We start from the raw sequence: 22,701 nt of genomic DNA, 5'->3' as shown, positions 1-22,701 counted from the left end.
TAAAAAATGATTTTGCTGACTAATTGATAATCCAGATCTCATTACTTTTGCAATGACTAAGCATCTCTAAGTGTTGCCATTTTTGCTTTTAAATAGAAATTCAATATTTTATTTCCTCCGTACAATAAAATGCACATTGGAATGATGACATTTAGAATAATTGCCCTTTTTTATTATGAACAAAATCTCAAATGTAGCAGTGGCATCTAACAGCAAGACCCAGTTAGAATTGTTTTAATATCTACCTGTCAACAGATCCTGTCATCACGTGGATGCCACTGGACTCCTATTAAAATCTGCAGTGGGGGACTTGTTTCTTCCTCCTTGCACTTTCTTAGTCAAGGTCACAGCTAAAAATGAATGAGTAACAGGCTAACTTTGTCAAACTAAGCTCCATGTATAAGAGTTTTCAATTAGCCTAACACCAGTGTTATTTTAGCTCATGTAAAGCAAGTAACATCCACATGTTCATAGAAATTTTAAGCTGCAGTAGATCGTATTATTCCAGTTTAAGAAGGTGATAATAGTAATACGATCTCTCTTGTCAGTTGTTAAAAGCTATTTCATATTTTGTGCACTCTGGTCTGAGTGGATGAAAGAAAGAGATAAGAAGAGGATATCAAAAGGTGAAAAACCTAATAAAAACACACACTGGTGCACACAGTGCAGCGATGTTTAGTAGTTTCAATGGTGGTGTGGGGAACAGGTGTGCAGAGGAGAGCTCTGTATAGCTCCCAAACACCAATGACTTTCACACAATGACTGCTAATGTTAAACTTCAAACTGGCAGTTTAATGATGGAAAATGACTGAGGCTGAATGCCTCTTCAAACAATGGAAGGAAATTCTATGCACTTCTTAACACATTAATTCAGCCAATCAAGTGGTTTCTTTGCAGAAAAGGGGTTGGAGACACGTTTCGCACACACTGCTCATTACACATTTGTTCCAGTAGGCGTCTGTGTGTATGTGTAATAAAACAGGTTACTGAGGTCACATCCTAACCTGCCAATATAGCAGTCGCATCATATACTGACAATATGAAATGATTAGCGCTGAATGAGACCTCTGGCCTTTATATGATACTGAATGCTCACCCGCTGTCGATAGAGACATTTAGGGAATCTGCAAAAAAGAAGAAGCCATCACATACCCATCTATCTATTCTGCGGCTTATCCAATTCAAGGTCGTTGGGCGGCTGGAAGCTATCCCAGGCAAAAAAAACAAGGTACACCCTGGACAGGTCACAGAGCTAACTCAAAGAGACAGACAACCATTTGCATTCACACTAACACCTATGGCCAGTTTAGAGTTTAGGATCACCAACCTAACCCCACTCAGTGCATGTCTTTGGAGTATGGAAAGAAGGCAGAGAGAACCCACGTAAATATGGCGGAGAACATGCGAACTCCGGCCAGATGATGGATTCAAACCCAGGAACTTCTCGCTGTGAGGCAACAGTGCTAACCTGCCCTAGCTTCCTACCCTCAACCCAACTGGTCACAAATCACTGCCCCTCCCCTCCCCTGGTTTTGCTGGAAGTTCTCTTATGTCAAAAGGGAATTTTTCCTTCCCAGTGTCACCAAGTGCATGCTCACAGATGATTCTATGATTGCTGGGGTTTTCTTAGTATTATTGTAGGGTATTTACCTTACAATATAAAGTGCCTTGAAGCGACTGTTGAATTGAACGAAATATAAACAACAACTTTAGTTGCTGTCTAATAATTTAATATCGATATGAAAAGACCTTTGAATGAAACGGGTTCCTTTTAATTTATATCGTGTGGTCACCCTTTTGTTTACACATTTGTTCAGTCTCTGCTACTTAAAGTGATTTATTATGCAGAAGTGAAACTCCATTAACATGTAAACTTAAGGTGCGAGGTGTCCTGGTGTGCTTTGTTAAGAAGTTCTGGCCCAGCTGGACACGCGCGCATAAATGAACAGTGGCAGTTTCATTAACGTCGTTATAAAGCCAACTCTACTTTTAATAGAAATGCGTGTCACTGTTTTGCAGAGATGGTTTAATCCAAAGCTCGTCGCGCGACTGTGATGGAGTTCGCCAGGTTCAGATTGTTTTAAGCAGTTCTGCATTACAGTAAATAGTCTGAACAGCTGGCGGCTCGCAGCGCACCGCCTGGCGACAGCTCTCCAAGCTGATAAGTGCCCTGAAAGTAGCAAGGGAGGGGGGGTGTTCCATTGAAGGCTGGGACTCGCCATATCCTCGACAACCCGGAGAGCTGTAAAGTTAAATTAAAGAAACCCCGCTGGTGATCTGGAGCATTAATAACTTAGTTTATGTTACAGTTTTATGTGCCTTGGTGCGATCGGGCGCGCAACAGAAGGTGAGCGCACATGGGCGAACATTTGTCCGTTTGAGTCAGTGACCGAAAAAAATAACTGTGAAAAAAAAAGTTAAGCCGGCGACAGAAGACTAACGGGAGGCTATAATGTCTAATTCTTCCGACCCTCGTCAGGAGAACACACGGAGGGGTTCTGGTTTGGCACGTGGAAAAAGACCACCGGATCTGGAGCTGTCAGAAATTACTTTTAGTGAGCCCGAAACAGGGACACCTGTGGGCAACAACACGTTTTGTGAAAGGGACAAAATGCCAGAGGACGGGTGTACCCCCAACGCTATACCTCCCGTTCACCTCCACCCTTATTTTTCTCATCCCCGGATGTCTGTGCGGATGTCGGTGTACAGCACCGGGGTTCGTCCAGTCCTCACCCGAACCTACATCCAAGGGCGCGTGTATAATTTTCTGGAAAGGCCGTCTGGCTGGAAATGCTTCGTGTATCACTTCACAGTGTGAGTGTTTTTATTTTCCTAATCACCCAGATCCACTGGGTATTCAAGGGCATAATTGCAACTCTAAGATCCTAATTAAACAGGGAGTTAATTGCTCATGTAGAGCCTTGGAAGTCCTCACTACAAAGAACTGTTAATCCTATGAATTTTATAAAGATGCTACACAGATATCGCAGCACAACCGGAGGTCCCTTTAGGAACATTATATGGATATTTTAGTCTTACCGTGGCAGATTTTTAAAAAATGCATGTAATTCATCACAGACAAGAGAGTCTTGGACAAAACAAGCCTTCACAGGAGGAGTATAGGAATATTATACAGATCTTTCATTTGGGATACTATTTTCCTCAGCACCAGTGGGCATTTAATTTTGCAGAACAGTTTGTGTGCAGCAAAGAGGTGTTTTGTATTCAGCAAGCCTCTGACAAGAGAACTTTAAAAACCAATTCAGCCCAGCAGGAAATGTTTCAGTGTTTTCCCTTCCTGACAGCATGATCGGTATGAAGGACTACCTTTTATAAAAACATAAAAGTGGGGTTTATCAAGTGTGGCTCAGGTTATATGGGATAAAGTACTACTGTTATGAAAATTAGAAAACTGATACTTTGTCTTTCTTGGCAAATGAAATGTTGTTACTGAGGATAAATACTGTACACCACTGATATCATGCTAGCTTTGTGTTTCTTTTGTTATTTTTCTAAGTGTAACCCATGTCCAGTAAACTCACAGTCTGATATATCCAAGATGGAGAGTTCAGGCCCAGGTTTAGGAATGTGGGATATGATCTCCGAGCACAACCCCACCGTGTGCTGTCTGTCCCCACTTGCTGGCACTGATAGCAGGCAGCTAAACTTGGCAGCATGTGTGCTTCAGAGGAGGTAGTGGCCCTGTCTGGCAGTGCCACCCGGTGACCCTGTGGTGTCGGAGGTGATGCAGGGGAACTCGGCCTGTCAGAGCGGCTTACTCTCAGTGGCTCAAAGGGAGCAAAGGCAAACACAGTGCAACTCAAACATGTTAAAACATTTCTGAGAATGAGTTGACACTGTAAAGTTAGTACTGTACAATTATAGGAAAATCTTGCAATGATGTCTCAAGAAGGCAAAATCACAGGGGTTTGATGACATTAGGTTACATGTGCAGGTGATCATTTTGGAAAACTGGGTTGCGAGGTTTCCGCTCTCCTGACATTTTTTTTTTCAAATTGAGAAATTCTTATTTGTTGGGTTTTTTTGTTGTTGTTGTCTGGGTTTTCTTTTTGCATGTAAAAGAAAAGATGTAAAAGTAAATGCAGGGCATCATAATACTCTGGGGATCACTGCGAGAGTCACACTGTACTTTGTATTCTGAAATTTGTACTAAATATAGTGATGTGCAAGCAGAATAATCACTTTCACCTTTCTAACTGTGTCCCTGTTAGCAGTGTACATGGTCAAAGGTAAACAAAGGAGAAACTGCCACGATTGGGAGATGGAGGGAGTCTTTTTTTCAGGACATAAAGGCAATTCGATGGCATCCTTTAATGGCAAAAATATTCTCAGTGCCGCACATACAGATTCAGCTTTTTGAAAAATGGAGAACATTTGAAGATATTCAAAACGATTAGATTAGATTAGATCATTAGGTTTAATATGGTGGCGTATTGTTGTGCATTTAAGACAGAGCTTTATTGCTACTATGAGAGCAGCAGGTGCTTGCTGTAAGTATAGTGTGTAACCATGCAGCAGGTTTTTAGTGTCAGCTTAGTACCTTGTTTTGCAAATGTTTGAGTGGGAGAAAGGCAGTTAGGAACAAGTACCACCTTATCACTGACCCAGAACTCAAACACCAGAGTGACCCAAAGCCTTATCAGAAGCGCATGTGTGTGTGTGTGTGTGTGTGTGTGCGTGCGCGCAGGTGAATGCATATGTAAGTCAGTTTAGTGATATAGCATGCTTTAAGGGTCTGAGGAATGTTTCATTATGTTTTTAAAAAGAAAGGGCCCATGCATTTCCTTTGAAGTGATCATAAAATATACTTAGCTATTGGAAAGAAAGCCTCGCTCCACATATTGCTTTTCTTGTAGCACCACATTTAAAACGAGTCCTGAGTGCCACAGTAAACTCAGCATTGTGTTATGAAGCCATTCCACATGCTGGTGATGGATCAATCAACTGGGAAATGAAGAGAAAAATCAAATGAAAAGTGTTTGTTTTTTCAGACTAACTATCAGAGGATGTTCAGTCAAAGACAACTTTAATAAGAAGATTTAATAAGAAGAGACATCAAGTTATTCTTTTCAATTAAGCAACTTTTTTTCCCTCCAGTTTAGATGGAGCTAAGATCTAAGTTACCCAGTGAAGCACATACACAAGACTACCCATCATCTAGGAGCTGGTATCTCTGAACTATTAACCCTAACCCGATATCGGCCAAAGTTTTGGCTGAGTTTTCTTTATAGTTTTCTTTTTCTTCTGATTGATTTATCTCTGTTTTATTGTGGGGGGTTTCATGGTACGTGACAGCTGAATGAAAGAGCTAGTTATATGGTCAGCAGCATTGCTACTCTTATCCTTTCCCCCACTTTGTCTCTACACTCGCTGCACAACAGACTGCAAGTGAATCTGTCCATCAATAATAGATAGGAGCAAAGCTTTGAGCTTTTGTTTAGAGTTCAGCGGTGCCTATGTAGCTTAGCCGATGTATTATTTTGTCCGTTGCTACACCAAGCCCACGGGTGCCAGACAGCAACACAGAGCCTGTATTATCTATAGGCCTGGAGGTCAAGGAAGTGAAATATGATGGTGCAGTTATAGTGGAGAGGGACTGACAAGTTAGATAGTCTCCGATGAATATAAAGAAAGCAGAAGTGTATGCTCAGCATACCGAGTGTGTATGTTTACAGGGATTTCAAACGCTCTGAAATAATTTAAGCGGCGCTTCACTGACAAATTACAACCATTAGCATAACAGAGTGTATGGTTTGGAAAGTTTGATGTTCAGCTGTGTTTCTTTTGATCTTCTCTTTAACTGCCTCTGTCACAGATTAGCATAAAGTCTGACAAATTACACTATGTTCTTACCGGTGAACATTTTGACCTTTTTTGTGTAATGTGGCTCGCTCTTCCTCGATGTATTTACTTCCATTTTTACAGGCAGCAGTCTGAAGATGTCATTTTGAAGAGTCAGCTTACTGTGCTGCATTATCTACTTGTTCGGTCCTTTCACACAAGACAAGCTGCTTTAGCTGTGTTATGCACCAGCCCTGAGCAGGTTTCTCCTCAGTCTTTTATCTGTGTTGATGTGTGGCGTGCACATTCATGCCTGTGTGTGCGTGTGTGTCTGTGTCTGTGTTTAAGCTAAACACAGACACACACAGAGGGGGTTATTTCGATTCCTGGCCAGTCTTCAATGAACTGAAGCTGTAGCGTGTGGCGATAAGGGTTTTCGTGGTGCAAACACTGACTGGAAACTGTAACTCTCCACATGTAAAGTTTCCATACAGGAGTGTTTTCACGTTGGAACAAGACAATGAATATTTAGGGCTGTGGTGGCTTTGGAGGTGATGGGGTGAGTTCATGTAGCTTCAGCTTTCACTCGCCACTAAAGCTGCAGTGTCCCTGATATGAGTCTGGATTGTACTTAGTGCCAATTTTGGCACCTAAAGTAGATTAGACTAATAAAATTGGGGTTTTTTTTTTCTTTTCCTTTTCTTTCTTTTTTTGTTGGTCGCTTTATTTTACATTTTTCAATCATCTAAGCATTTTACAGCTCCAGCTGTCACCATATTTGTGTACAGTTAAATTAGTTACAGCTGTCATTCTTATATAGCCGGGAGTATAGAAACAACTGAGGTGTTGTTTTTCTCGCACATACGTACAGACACATACACAGTGTCTATGTGTGCACTGCAGTGATACAACAGATGGACTCTCTGCAGTAAATGTAGTTAGCATTGTAATTTCCAAACTCTACAGCATTATAGCTGCTGAAGGTTCTCTCTGCCGAAGAGCAGCAACTCATTTAGAAGAAGACTCACTTATTCACAGATGTTGTCACCCAGGTCAGCGTTGGTAACATTATACAGTGATATTTCCTTAGTAAACAAGAGAAATTTCAGTGGGGTCCTGCAATTAATCCTGGAACTTGGAGCTACGTGAAGGTTAATCAGCTGAAAGTAACGTCATCCAAATAACCTGATAATGTTATCTCTCTAAATGTCACAGGACTAGCTGCATGTTTGCAGGTTGTCTCGGTTTTGGTTTAATTTGTAGATTAGGTAGCTCATATGTCACTTTCATCCAAGTGGTAACTTCAAACAGCATTACTCTTAGGCCTCCTCCGAAAGAAAGAAACACTTACTACATTTGCAGTTTGCCTTAAATAAATAATTAAATTAAACTTTTTCTTTTTATCTTTGAAAGATTTTTATTTCACCTGTTTAGTTATATAAAAAGTAAATTTTTTAAGTGATGTTGTTTGTATTCATGTTGTTTTCCGTGTGAAAAATGGGTAATTATTCACTATAATTCTGTTGCTGTTTGGTTAAGTAACATACACATATCCACTTGTAAATCTGCTTTTCCCAAAAGAAACAAAAATCACACATAATCTGGTGTTCTTTAACATGTGTACAATGTAGATATGTGCAAAGCTTTTTTGTTTTATTGGGGTTTTTTGATCAGTGAGCCACTTAACACTGACCTATGATTCATTCAGGTATAACCTAACTCACTGGATCAAGCAGTTTTGAGTTTACACACACGTTAGCAGACAGCCCATTTTAAAATGTATCTTTAGGCACTCTCTTACTTGCAGCCTGTCACAAAAGCACATATAATTCTTTCCTTGAATCTAAAATAAATAAATAAATAAATAAAATGCCAAGACAGGCATAAAATAGCATTTTTGTACCAGCAGGGTGATTCCCAAAGAGCTATTGGCCAAAATCTTGGCACATCTCAGCATTGTGTACAGAGTGTCCTTCAAAAAATCAAAGGAAACTGGACAAGTGGAGGACAAAAGAAGAGGCAGCCCTCAAAGAAACCATCTGCAACAGATGAACATTATAAGAAAGTCGTGTACTTGGACAAATTGAGAAAAAAAAAATCTAGCAATGACCTGACACAAGACCTGAGAGATGTATCTGGCCCTTCATTTGATCCAGCTACTGTTTACTGAAGCCTCATCAGAAATAGTCTCATTGGAAAAGCAGCTGTCAGGAAGCTATTCTTAAAGAAAGAAAACAGGGAGAAAAGGCTGAGGTACACGAAAACTGGACTGAAAATCAGTGGCAATAGGGCTTAAGGAGGGATGAACACTATCAGTCATGGATAGGCTTCCTCAGAGCCCAGAGCTAAACAATACTTGAAGCAGTGTTGGGTTGTCTTGAGAGAGAATGGAACAAAAGGCACCCAACGTCCAAAGAATAGCTTTGAATGTCCTTCAAGAAGCCTGGAGAGGTATTCCTGAACACTAAGAAATTGCAAAAAAAACTTGCTTAAGAGAGTTCAGGCTGTGTTTAAGATTAAAGGTAATCATAACTCTATTGACTTCCAGGCTTGTTAGAATTGTACAAACTCTGTTTTTCCCATGTATGTTTGCAGAGACACAGCAATACATTTGTGTCTGAGTTAGTCGTCAAAGTTTTCTTCTGTCTGACGGCAGACAAAAACACTGACATTGAAACAAGAATCCATTCAGAAGTTTTGCCCTTTATCAGCAACATTCCATTCCCAAGGTAACGGAAATGAAAAGCCAATCATTTTAACCTTGGCCCTCCTGGCAACTTTTCGGCGAAGTATCGCATGACAGTTCTGTTAAGCTGCCAAAGTGCGAGTACACTGCTCGGTAACACGGCTGTGGCATCACTGGTGACATCATAATGAAGTGAAAGAGGACAGTAAAACACTATCTTAACTGTGGTGTCATATGGGATCAGAGATATGACCAAAAACTGTGTTTAACTCTGGTTCTCAGCAATGCACCCTGTGATTTAAAAGTAGATCATATGTGATGAGCAGCTGTTGAATTGTTGGCCAAAGAATTGCAATGCTTAACACTAGCATTACTTGAGCTCTGTAAGTTGAGGTTACTGCAGTACTGCAATGATAAAAATTTAAAACACGAACGTCTGTCTTGTTGGACTGAAGCACATGTGAGAAGGTTATGGGTTTGAAAATGGTTTATCACTTATATTACAGTTAGTCCTGCTTTTCCACCTTCCTTTAATGTCGTCAAATTAAACAAAACCTTTCCCTTTGACTTTTATGAACAGCAGAGGGAAAAAATCAATAAAATTGATGTTATGTTACAAGGTACTGTGTAGACTTTTTAAATAAAGTCTGCTCTTTTCTTTCAAATAACAAAAACATTGTTAGAATTTAATCTCAAGGTCACATGGGTTGTAGGTTTTTGGTTTAGTGTCACAGCAGTTTAAAGCTTTATATCAACAATATATATTACTCAAGTAGTATGAGGAGTTTCAGACATCTCATTGTTTCTGCATTTGAAATGCTTGTGACCTTGAGAGGGATAAGGAGAATGTTAAAGAGCAATTTCATGTTTGTTGATACTGCTTGTGGGTTGTGTGCAAACCAGTGTTCCTATTATTTGACAAGTTTATCATGTGCTTTGCATTCATATGGTTGAGTTCAAAAGGTTCCTACTATTTCCTCCAGAGGGCTGTCCTTGAATGTTTTCTCAGATTCAATCAAATACTTTTCATGGTAAAAATACAACATAATGCCGTGCTGTCTGGAACCTTCTTTTTTTTTGTAAGGTTGTTCAGAAGCTTAAACCCAAAGCAGACACCAAAGCTGACTGAATTTTTGCAGCTTAAATCAAAGTGTGAACTGCTGACATAAATATGAGGTGAGGTATTGAAAAATGGAGTGAGGATTTTGCAGTTACATGTCTTGACTGACAATTTATGCAAACTTTTCACTTAGGGAAAATAAAACTGATTGATAGTGAATATCCATTTGGCTAGTAGTATGCAATTGGATATTATAAAAAATTATGGTGCTATGTATGAACTGTATTGTAAAACTTCATAAAACCTTTTAATCAAGATTAATGTATGTTCTCTTTCATTCTCTGCAGATTTCTGATAGTTTTGGCCTGTTTGATCCTCAGTGTTCTCTCTACCATTCAGCAGTACCAGGCCCTGGCGCATACAACACTCTTCTGGGTGGTGAGTGTTCAATTTTAAAATTAAGAAAAGGAACAACTGAGATTTTCTTAAAGAACATTGGTTTGTGCCTGGTTTGTTGTTATTTGGGTTTTTTCTTGTGTATAGAGCTTTACATAGCGTGGACAACAAATTTTACAATAGCTTTAGTATTTCATCCAGAAGGTACCCCTGTCCGATGCTGGAACCGCCTCAACTGTTTAGACAAACAGTGGCTTTACTCTGAGCTCCTCCAAAATGACCAAGCGTCTCACCCTATCTCCAAGCAATAGTCAAGACATCCGATTCTTGTATCTCAGATATTATTTTTTTGGTCATAGCTCACAGCTTATGCCCATAGGCAAGGATAGGAATGTTACCAAGTAGATGAGTTAAAGTATCTCTGTGTAGACATTAACATCTTTAAATATACCTTGTCATTATATAAAATTTTAGTGATACTGACAAGAAATTTTCATAATTACGTGACATTTTTTATATTGTGTCTGTTTATGTAAAAGCAAAAAAGGTCCTTTAGTAGCCATTGTGATTATGACAATAGAGACAGACTGAGTCAGATACTGTATTCTGCAGGTGATTAGTTGTTTGCTGTTCTTTTCCCTTTTATCAGTTAATGTTTATTTCATCTAACCATGGCCATTCCATGACCTTAGCTTAGAGTGAGGCCTATAAATAATGCAGCATTCTCATGCTGTAATCTCCTCTGAAGTGCTGAAGGCTCAGTTACCACCTTTTAATACATAATCAAACCAACCAGGACACAGTGACTGAAGATACCACGGGGGAAGAAAGAATTAATACTATGGATTCCAAAAAAAGATCTGTTTGCACATAATCATAAAGAAGGTGTTTGCTAGATGCTCAGTGACCCAGCGAGTACTAGAGGGACTACTCTCTCTAGAGGTACCAAAGTTTATGACATAAAAACAATCTGATTTTGTTCCTGATGGTCTGCTGTAAGCTTCAAGTAGGCATACAAGGAATAAAAAAGGAGTCACTGTGGAACAGGAGGTCCTGCTACCGTACCTCATGTTGTGCTATAATAACCACACACATCCACAGGTACAGTCACGGCCACAATTCACATTTCATTTGACAACAGAAATGAGTCATGGGGATCATAAGCAGGGGGCTACGAAACAGGTTTGCAATTATTTTATGAATATATTGTTTGCTGTATTGAATTCACTGACAGTTTCCAAGGTCCTCGTGTCAAATCTGCTGTGCCGTATGACCAGACAAACTACCAAATACACGTCACAACAACACTTTCGAGCAATTACTGACAGTATCGGGATCTTCATGCTTGATGGTTGCAGTGATCCACGAAAGGTAGCAATGTGCGAGTACAAGATAAGGAAAAGAAGACAGTTCTAAAAAAATGTATGGATATATTTTTTAAGGTTGTAGACTTACTTGTTAGGCTGTAAAGATATGCAGGGTGCGTTTGCCAAGAAATGCTGAATCTAAACTGGTTTTGTGTATTTTTAATTATCCTGATCAGCAGTCTGTGACCCACTTGTTTCTGAAAGACGGAAGAAGTGTGACCGAGGTTTAAAAGAATACAAATCAAAAGCAAGATTCACCTCTTTTTCTCACAGCCTGTCCTCCCTTTTGAGTCTCCTCATCCGATCTTTTATATGACTTCTATCATCTGCTCGGCACCTTTGTTTTGTCTCTTTGTGTTGGCCTACGTAACACAAACAAGCCCAATTGGGATGCAGAAGGCTTCTGTTCTTTGCTAAACAGCTGTCTTTAAATCAGTTTTTAAAAATGATGATGGTGCAATTAACAGTGACCGAGTTACGATGTATATTTTGATTTTGTCTGTGCGATGTGATACGTGGATAAAGCACTGTCTAAATGTCAGTGTCACGGTTCAGCTGGTCACTGATCAGCTGTTTCGCTGGAGAGCTGGTGAATGCTTCTACTGCGGCCGTAAGGGCTATATGGCCGTTTACTGTCCTGACCAGCCAAAAGACCGCGCCCGCCAGTAGAGGGGAGAGTACGGGTGGGCGAGGTTTCCTGTTCACAATCTCCTCCTTGCTTGATGCTTGCGGCTAAACTAACGGTTCGTTCTGTTTCTCACCCACTCCACGCACTAATTGATTCAGGTGCAGAGCAGAATTTCATTGATGAGTCCCTCGCTCAAGAATTAAAACGAAACACTAAACCACTGCCACACTCACTCCAAGTTACCGCCCTCAGTGGGCAGCGTCTCCCGGATATCACCCGTATTACTGAGCCAATATCATTAACCCTCTCTGGTAATCATTCTGAGATGTTGCAGTTATTTGTGTTTAAGGCTAGTCACCACTAGTCTTAGGGTTCCCCTGGTTATGTCAACACAACCCAGTCCTGGATTGGAGGAAGTAAAGCATTCTAGGGTGGGGAGAGGAATGTCATATGTCTTGTCTAAAAGCCGCAACTCCACCCGCGAACCCTCAGAGTAACCCCCCACCATCAGAGTCACCCGATCTCTGATCTGTGCCCTCAGTCTATCACGATCTTAAGCAGGTTTTTTGTAAAGATAGAGCACGTTCTCATTCCCCTCACCGGCCGTACGACTGCGGAATTGATCTTCTCCCAGGCGCCCCATTTCCTACCAGCCGATTATACAGTCTTTCACAGCCTGAACGGAATAGCATGGAAAAGTACATTAACGAGTCGCTCGCCGGAGGTCTGATTCGCCCGTCATCATCCCCTGTTGCGGCGGGGTTCTTTTTTGTTGCTAAGAAGGACAAGAGCTTACGGCTGTGCATAGATTATCGAGGCCTCAACAATATCACCACCAAATACCCACTACCACTACTGATATCACCCTATGAACTGCTCCAAGGGGCCACAGTTTTTACAAAGCTGGATCTGCGTAACGCGTACCATCTGGTTAGGATACAAGAGGGGGATGAATGGAAGACGGCTTTTAACACACACTTGGGCCATTTTGAGTACCTCGTTATGCCGTTTGGTCTAACCAATGCCCCAGCTGTGTTCCAGGCTTTTGTCAACGACGTGCTCCGAGACGTCCTTAACCACTTTGTGTTCATCTAACTTGACGACATTCTCATCTTTTCACGCTCCGTCTCTGAACATGAACGTCCGGCTGGTTTTGCAACGTCTTCTCAAGAACTGTCTCTTCATGAAAGGTGAGAAGTGTGAATTTCATGTGACCACCGTTTCATTCCTGGGCTACATCATTGAACAGGGTAATCTCAGGCCCGACCCAGCTAAGGTCCAAGCTGTCAATAATTGGCCCGTCCCGACAAACCGCAAGCAAATCCAAAGTTTCCTGGGTTTTGCTCATTTCTACAGACAATTCATCCGTGACTACAGTAAGCTTGCTCTCCCGCTAACTCGTCTCACATCTCCCAAGGTTCCCTTCTGCTGGGAGGAGTCAGCACAAAGGGATTTCAGCCTCCTGAAGGCTCGTTTCTCCTCCACACCCATCCTGGTTCAACCTGACCTCGGCCTGCAGTTTGTCGTGGAGGTGGATGCCTCGGACACAGGGGTGGGGGCCATTCTATCCCAGCAACAGAAGGGTAAGCTCCATCCCTGTGCCTTCTACTCTCGCCGTCTCTCATCTACTGAACAAAATTATGACGTTGGGGACAGGGAACTGTTAGCCATTAAGCTCGCTCTAGAGGAATGGCGTCCCTGGCTGGAGGGCGCTGCCCAGCCGTTTGTAGTTTGGACAGACCATAAAAATTTGGAATATATCCGTTCAGCGAAGCGGCTTAATGCCCACCAGGCTAGGTGGGCCCTGTTTTTCACAAGATTTCAGTTTACTATAACCTACAGGCCAGGTTCCCGCAACACCAAACCCGACGCTCTCTCTCGTCAATTCACTGCCTCTGAGGAGACTGCTCGAGACTCTCCCATCATTCCCCCCTCGTGTGTCATTGGGGCCCTGACGTAGGAGGTTGAACCAGCCATTAGGGGGGCCCAACGAACAGAACCAGACCCAGGAACTGGTCCTCCTGGACTACTCTTTGTGCCCTTCAAGAAGCCTGGAGAGGTGTTAATCAGCCAACCTCTGGTCTCCTTCAGCCCCTGCCTACGCCAAGCCACCCCTGGTCCCACATCGCTGTCGATTTCGTCACGGGATTGCCACCTTCGTCAGGTAACTGTGTCATTCTATCATTGATCGTTTTTCTAAAGCAGCTCACTTTGTTGCCCTTCCCAAGCTTCCCATGGCCCTGGAAACCGCCCAGCTCCTGATGAACCACGTCTTCCGTCTCCATGGAATTCCGGTGGATATAATCCCAGACAGGGGTCCGCAATTCACGTCTCGTGTGTGGAAGGAGTTCTGTTCCTCCCTGGGAGCTCAGGTCAGTCTTTCCTCTGGCTTTCACCCGCAGACTAAGGGTCAAACAGAGCGAGCCAATCAGGAGCTTGAGGCGGCCCTCCGATGCGTGGCCTCCACCCATCAGACCACCTGGAGCAAGCAGCTCCTTTGGATTGAGTACGCCCACAATAGCCTCACCTCCTCGGCCACCAGAGTGTCCCCTTTTGAGGCGTCTCTGGGTTTCCACCACCTCTGTTTGCCGTTGTAGAGGGTGAGCATTTCGTACCTTCTGTCCAGCAGCACATCCAAAGGTGTCGGCGCGCTTGGAGGACCACACGGGCTGCCCTTCTCCGCACGGCTGAACAGAACAAGTGCCTGGCGGACCGCCATGGGACTCCGGCACCAGTTTATGCACCCAGACAAAAGGTTTGGCTGTCGACCAGATTCATTCCGCTTAGAGCTGAGTCTAAGAAACTGTCTCCTATCTTTATTGGTCCCTTTGTGATTGACTCTCTGGTGAACCCGGTGTCGGTCCAACTTAAGCTGCCCTGAAACATGCGGATCCACAATGTTTTTCTCTCAAGTGAAGCCCTGTCTTTCCAGTCCCCTGTGCCCTCCTTCCAGGCCCGCCCGGGTCATCGATGGCCATCTGGCCTTCACCATCTCGCGCATCATAGATGTCAAGCGCAGGGGGCGTGGTTTGCAGTACCTTGTGGATTGGGAGGGCTACGGAATGGAGGAGCGGTCTTGAATCCCACGTGCGCCCTTCTGGACAGGAACATGGTGCGGGCGTTCCATGACGCTCATCCTGAGAAGCCTGGGGGTCGCGGGGAGGCTCCCGTTGGGGGGGAGGGGGTACTGTCACGGCCTGGAGGTTCAGCTGGTCACTGATTCTCTCCCCCCCAGGGCGGAACTCGTTATGGGTTCACCCCCTCGGAGGAGGAAACACCTGTGCCTCATCAGTGTGGATGGCATTTAAGCCAGGAAGCAACGGCTGTTCTTCGCTGGATCGTTGTGAGAATCGCGTCAGTGAAAGTCGAGCGTCTAGCAAGTGTTTTTCCATGTAGTTGTGTGTTTGGGATCTAACGAGAATTTCTTTGTGTGCAGACCCTCTGGACTGTTTTCCCTGGTGTCCCCTGAGTGACGAGTGTCCGAGTGGATTCATGTTTGGAGAGAGACAAGAGTATTCACCTGGATTTCCCCCGGAGCCCTGCCCCTCTCACCTTTTGTAGATAGCACTGCCTCACACCTTTTGTATATACACTCATTGGACATTGCTCATTAATAAATTCTCTTGTGTGCATCAATCCCTGGAGTCCAGTGCGTGAGTCCACCTTGTACACCGTGACAGTCAGAGTAAACAGATGTTTCATTTTGACCATTTTTTTGTTTTGAAACCCCAAATGTCAGTGTGTGCTGTTTAAAAAAAAAAACCAATCTATTTCATTTATTGATGGCCCTGACCGCTGCATTACAAAAAAAACAACAACAAAAAACATTTTAGGGACAGTTTTGCTCATACTATATAAGTGACTTTTCTACAAACAATTTCAGTGTGTCCCGCTGGCCTAAGAGGGCAAAAGCGCCTCCTCTAAAATCAATAGTAAATGAGATAAACTTAACCCCGAGACACCAGCAGCTGAGCACAGAGGAGCTGTCTGGGTGATGAGTGAGTCACTCAAGCTTGGATAAAAGAAAACCTAAAGAAAGGATAAAAAGGATTTTGAGGAGGACTGGAGCATGCCACATGTGACAAGTTCACCTTGGCCTGAGGATAATGGGATAAAATAGTCATGGTGGGTCATGAGTCGGCACATCTCAAATCCTACAGGTTTATTTTCTGCTTCATATACAGGGCTGCTGTGCGTTCTTCTGTTTAAAAGTCAGACTTGTAATTTAAAAAAGAAACCAAAAAAGTCTGAAAGTCTTTTATTAATAAATACTATGGTATCATCAACTATACATGCATTTTATTGCAACCTGTTTTTCTGCCTTAGGTTCACCCTCTGGAGATATTTAATCTTCTTATTCTTCTCTTCTACACAGATAATGAATAATTAATATTTGCTGCTAAAATCTCAAACATTCATCTCTTCCATCCTGCATCCCTGAGGGACTGTTTTGTACTTTGTGCTTTCTAGTTTAGAGATTTGCTCTGACCCTGCTACTCTTTCATTCTTTCCTCCCCCACCACTGAAGCCTCTCCTTTGTCTTGTTTCTTTCTTCCTGTATGCTCAAGGTTAACAGAAACCTCTCTGTTCTTTAGTTGGAGATGGAGCTTTGGCTGGCACTGTGTAGTAGTGTTTTTGGCCAGATGCTTGGCGGTTTGCCCAAAGGATTCACATTCTCAAAAGAATTTGTTTATTTCTTTTTGGATCCAGAGCACCGTGACCTATTTAAAGTATAGCTGCATTGCTTTTGAGTGTGTCAAAGTGCAAAGGAATTCAGGCAATCTAAGCTGGCTGACCTGGAATTTCACTAATGGAGACCAGTAACTCATCCTTCAGTGTAGATTACTATTAAATAGATTGGGGGGGGGTGGACACCAAAGGGTGGGATATAGTGAGAGTCTAACATAAGGGAACGATGCAGGAATGAGAATCAGTGATTTGTCTCGGTCAAAAGAAATCTTGCATTGAGGACTTCAGGGAAGGACCCTCAGCGTGGAGACAATGATTTCAGGAGGTGTTTTCGATTTGTTGTCACCCCCCTTGTGGTTCTCATAATAAGAGAAAAGGGATGGAAGAAGCAGAGTTGGGTGGGTTTGTAGGGGTGAGGGATTTGAGAGGAGTGAGATCTAGCGTAGCAGCGGGGCTAGGCACGAGAAGCTGGATGAGAATGAGGATTGATCTTTGCCACCTTTTTTTCGCTTGTTCACCCCCCCACCCCCACCCCCCATTTCCCCATTTTCCCTTCTGTAAATAGCTTCCTTGTCAAAATGTGCTGCATTGTTTTCTTCTAAATAAAAAACATACAGCTGTGTTTAGGTTCGATTTCTGACCAAAGGACGCATCCTTAAGGTCTTGTAAACAAAAAACGATAAATTCCTAATCTTAACTAATAATTGTTTGCAAAATCATTTTTCTCTCTAAATTCCGAAAACCACATCGTCTTAGCTCACGTCTTATCTACTCTGTGACTGATGGCATGTTGTCACCACTGTCAGTATTCTGTGCATCTATCAGCTGTCTATAACACTGTTGTCATGTGCAGACACAAGACACATAAACACTAAAAAAAATTGCTCTACAGTACCCGAGGTAAAGAAAACTTTTAACTCAAGCTCCACGATTCACACCAGAGCTTTTGATGTAGAAATCCTTGCTGCAAAATTAAATACTTTAACATTTTACATATTAGCTTCCAGGAACACACTTTAGCATATTAATAATCCAATTTTCATTTTACAAGGTTTACATTTTTAGCTCAAATAATGAAAACAGCTCCAAAAGCTCTGAGATTTCGCCCTTAAAACACAATTTGCTCATCCAAAAAAAAAGAAAAGGAAAAAAAAAACTAAGGAAAGGTTAGTGATTTACTGTCAGACAGCTGCTATCCTGAGACGTGGAGTTTATTGTTGCCCCATCAGTGCCGTCCACATAGTCCGAGAACCGCTGGGTTACACAAGCAATGTAGCTTTTAATGATAAGCATATCTTAAATATGTTGATAGGCTGCTTTTAGGCTTTGCTAGCTTTAGACCAGATTAGTTCCTACAATAGATGGTAAAAAGTTACCATTGTTATACGCCCCACTGCTTTTTGCGCCACCATTTTGAAGCCTTTAAGTTTGCAACTTCCGTTTTAGCATCTTCCATCCATCCATTCGCTATCCAACCTATCCCCACAAGCTGCATGTCTTTGGACGGTGGGAGGAAGCCAGAGTACCCAGAGAGAACCCACGCAAACACGGGGAGAACATGCAAACTCCACACAGAAAGACCCCGGCCTGATGGTGGAATTGAACTCAGGACCTTCTTGCTGTGAGGCAACAGTGCTAACCACCGTGCTGCCCCTTTCTTAAAGCGCTTTACACAATCATCCACACATTCACACACTGGTGATGGCAGCTACGTTGTAGCTACAGCCACCTGACAGAGGCGAGGCTGCCGGACACTGGCGCCACCGGGCCCTCTGACCACCACCAGCAGGCAACGGGTGAAGTGTCTTGCCCAAGGACACAGCGACCGAGACTGTCGGAGCCGGGGCTCAAACCGGCAACCTTCCGATTACAAGACGGACGCCCAACTCTTGAGCCACGATCGCCCCTTTCTTTTAGCGTCTTGATTTTTTTAAACTGGGTGGAACCACATTTGACAAGGAAATGTGGCTAAGAGTAGCACTGGCTGCTAATTTGGTTAGCAAGGTGCATTGACAGGCTAATACTCAAAGATCTTAAAGAAATTTGGACTTACCTATCACATAAAGGTACTAGGACACTAAACAAGCATAACTTTAAGCCATAATACATTTTAAATGGGTTATTAAACTATAACTGCTTTGCTATTATCACAAAGAGGGAACTTAGCTTAAGAGAACGCAATAGTAAACATTTTTCTGACACAATGTGACAAGAGGCGCAGGTCTGACTGTGGGATAGGACTTCTAACTGACAATTCCTTAGCCAGTGAGCCAGTGTCATACTATAGCTAATCACCATTTTAAAACATAGTATGACTGAGAGTTACAAAACAGACTGAACCTGTTATTCTGTAACACCCATAATCACTGACTGAGAACATCAGCTCAACAGGAAAGTGTATACAGTAGTGTGGTCAGAAAGCTGTTTTCAGTTAGTGTTCAGATACAGTATGACTTTAAGGCATTTTCACATTGGCTATTTTTCTGGCTCTGAAACTGTGTCAATGCTTGGATTTAATTATTTGGGGCAAGCTGCAAATTATATTCACGAAACTTTCACATTGGCTAATTAGTCAGTATAACCTAAGAAACTGTCACTGAGCTACCAGCTGCTATGAGTTTTCTCTCCTCTACACTGTCATTGTAGACAACTAAGCTAGGCTAACAAGCTGCTGGCTGTAGCTTCACTGTACAGAAAAATGAGTGGAACTTCAGATAAAATCAAGTATCTTTTCTAGAATGTTTAAGTTTTTGTTCTATTAAAAGAAAAATATCAAAATGGATAGTTTGCCTTCCTCTTTAAAACCACCTTAATCCTTGGGTAACATTTGCGTGTGAGCAGCTAATGTAGCTTCAAGCTGCCACAATCAGCAGTAATGGGTGGGCTACAGAGGTCTTATAACCTACTTTTTTTTCTCACTGTACACCTCCAGATTTTCATCAAATCCCAGCTGATGCTGACTCAAGTACTCAAGTCGCTCTGAAATATATCAGATCTTATACGACTCTCTCCGGAGATAGAAAGACTTTATGTAACATTGCTCACATATATATTCTTCAAGATTTAATAACTTGGATGCGTAAAATAATCAAAATCCAGTTTCAAAATCAACTAAATAGAGATAAAGATTATTGAACCACCTGTCACCAAGCACACGTACCTTATTTTATCGGGTACATTAAATTATTTTAACAGCTGACTCAAATCAATGATGTGAATAGGAAGTAGCAAATGGAGTATGCACAGAATGAAAATGAATATTTGACAAATTGGAAGTGTTATCAGGTTTATCTTGGTAATTAATAATATTTTATCCATATTATTTGTAACACAAACATTGTTTTAGTCAAAGCAGCTGTTCAGCCGTTTTTGGACCGAACATCCTGCAGCAGCATCTGATGTTTGTTTGTTTTTTTCTGCCTCCCTCCCTCTCCCTCATTTGTCTGACAGGAGATTGTCCTTGTGGTGTTCTTCGGTGTGGAATATTTTGTCCGCCTTTGGTCAGCAGGCTGCCGCAGTAAATATGTTGGCATCTGGGGCCGACTACGCTTTGCCAGGAAGCCAATATCTGTTATAGGTAGCAACACAACCCCCGTGCACACACACACACACACACACACACACACACACACACACACACACACACACACACACACACACACACACACACACATATCTTTACACATGCATGCTGACAGACGTATCACTCCCCACCCACGCACAAAATTTAAACAATATCTGTAATATACCCTGAGCTTTATCCCAAAATGAGATATTTAAGACAAATTCAGCATGAAATTAAAACTGTCACTGCAATATTTCTTCCACCTTCAGCTTGTTATTCTTAAATTTGATGCCTCCAGGTGTTTTTTTTATATGTTGCAACGAAAATTAGTATTAATAATGTTTGTAACCCTTCTAAGCTAAATTGATTAATAGAATCATTCTGAAATGAAAACTGATGATAATTTCCTAAAATAACACTTTCTGTACTTTCTTCTTTGACCCCCACCGTCCCACCCCACCCCCATATGGAGAACAACACTTCTTCATTTCTTGTTGTATTAACATCATAATCATGAGTGTAAAATTATTCATATTATATGTGTTATTGGTTATGGCATATGTAGGCTTAAGACCCCTCATTCTCTATTAATGCAGATCTGATTGTAGTTGTTGCTTCGATAATTGTGCTGTCAGTGGGCTCCAAAGGCCAGGTCTTTGCAACCTCTGCTGTAAGGTAAGAGACTGTGTGTAGTATGTACAAGCAGAAACTTTGTGGCCATAAGTATGAAGATGCTTTCTGTACCTCTGGCCTCGATAACATAACTATGTGCCCCTGCACAAAGCCAGATCCATAATGAATGATTTCATCAGTTTGGGGTGAAAGTTTGTAGCCATGACTGTAAGAACGCACTACACCTCTGGGATTAATCGCTGAACTGCAAGCCAGGCCTATTGCTCACTGCTCTGCAAGGGAGAAAATTATACGAGTTTGCTCTAACATTTGTAAACGTCGAAAGTCTTTACATAGGAATGGAGACCATTTATGATATATGTGATAAAGATGCACACATGCTTTAGGTATCCAAATATTTCTAGCCTTATTGTGTGTACATGAATATTAACATTCAATTGCTGTGCAGAATAATATCTGCATATAAACACTTTCTCTTTTCCTTTTCCTTTTTTTAATTGACCAGAGGGATTCGCTTTCTGCAAATCCTGCGTATGCTCCACGTTGACCGACAGGGAGGAACGTGGCGTCTCCTGGGCTCAGTTGTCTTCATCCATCGGCAGGTACACAATCACTCCTTTAAAGGCTTCAAATTAGATTTTGCGTCCAGAACTATTACCACCACCAGAGCTTCGGAGCATTATTAGTTATCTGCCAGCTTTCTGTCAGGGGATTATGCCAAGGATAGTCTGTCCTCTTCATGTTTTATTTTTCCTTTCTATGCGGTATAAAGAGAAGGTCCTCACATGGGAATACCTCATACAGTTAAATGAGTATTCAGCCGAGAACCACAACAAAAGCGCCACTGCGTAATAGCTTGGGTTTTTGGGATATAGGCTCATCTGCTGGAGAGGGCCATGTCTTTCTCTAGGGTATCATTCAGCTGAGACACAGAGGTGGACATGATTAGCCCCAGTGGTCACAGTAGTTGTCCTTAGTGTCAGTATAAAAAGAGAGAGTGATGAGCAGGGGATCAAGGATGTTACTCATCCAGTACCACCTACCATGCTTTCTTGTATTGGCCGTGGCTGATTTTGCTTGCAGCTGAAGCTGGTTATCATCAGCCACTGACCTCTGCTATGAATCTCAGCACAGGGACATATTGGGGCATTTTCAAATCTGATTTCTGACTGGCTGTAGAAAGCACTTTAGCTTGAAGGTAAAAAAAAAAATGGTGAAGTTTGGAATGTACTTGTTATTGAAGGAGAGTGCAGTATCTATCACAGCTGATATGCCTAGGGGATGAGTTCTTGTTAATCTGCTAAGTTCTGTTTCCTTAGAAACCTCCTTTGTGTTGCATGCTGTGCTCCTAATTAACCGATTGTTTTAAAAGGTCATATTCACCTTCTCATGGTTAGCTCAGCTAAATTACTATTGAATAAAAACAAATATACACACAAATATACCATCTGCAGTGAAAACTTCAACCCAAGAGTGTTGTGTTGCATCTGACTAATTTTGAGGAAGTAACATTTCTTACAAAGCAAGAAAAGGTTAACAGAGATAATGAACATAGTTTATGCAGTCCATCTACAGTTACTTAGGGGGACTGAGACAATGGGATAGTTTGTTTGTTTGTTTTCAAATGTATGCAATCAAGATGTTATTGTTTTTGGTTTATTTCAAGGGTTTAACAAAAGTGTTGCATTAACCTTCTAGCAATTAAAGTCAAGTATACAGAATTATGTATATTTCTAAACAGTTCCTAACAGACAAGCAGTCAGGATATTTCCCTGATTATGCTATGGCAAATTATGCAGATGACAGATCTGGACTTGATTTCAAGTGATGAAATCAGCTGTCCACTGGAACATTCAGAGATCCTATTTTTTTTTT

The 22,701-nt window shown here is 42.0% G+C and overlaps 1 protein-coding gene across 1 annotated transcript in view; it reads left to right on the top strand.

The window, feature by feature from the left end:
- Positions 1-2,142: 2,142 nt before the first annotated feature.
- kcnq1.1 (potassium voltage-gated channel, KQT-like subfamily, member 1.1) overlaps positions 2,143-22,701 on the top strand; it is a 44,397-nt gene continuing 23,838 nt past the window's right edge. The window contains exons 1-5 of the mRNA XM_005749626.1: positions 2,143-2,814; positions 9,896-9,986; positions 20,079-20,205; positions 20,790-20,868; positions 21,332-21,428. Coding sequence (XP_005749683.1) covers positions 2,453-2,814; positions 9,896-9,986; positions 20,079-20,205; positions 20,790-20,868; positions 21,332-21,428 — 756 coding nt within the window. The 5' untranslated portion in view covers positions 2,143-2,452. The remainder of the gene's footprint in view (positions 2,815-9,895; positions 9,987-20,078; positions 20,206-20,789; positions 20,869-21,331; positions 21,429-22,701) is intronic.

This window comes from Pundamilia nyererei, unplaced genomic scaffold, assembly GCF_000239375.1.
Source record: "Pundamilia nyererei isolate P.nyererei 1_Seehausen unplaced genomic scaffold, PunNye1.0 scaffold00251, whole genome shotgun sequence".
Lineage (NCBI taxonomy): Eukaryota > Metazoa > Chordata > Actinopteri > Cichliformes > Cichlidae > Pundamilia > Pundamilia nyererei.
This window is presented reverse-complemented; position numbering and strand designations above follow the sequence as displayed.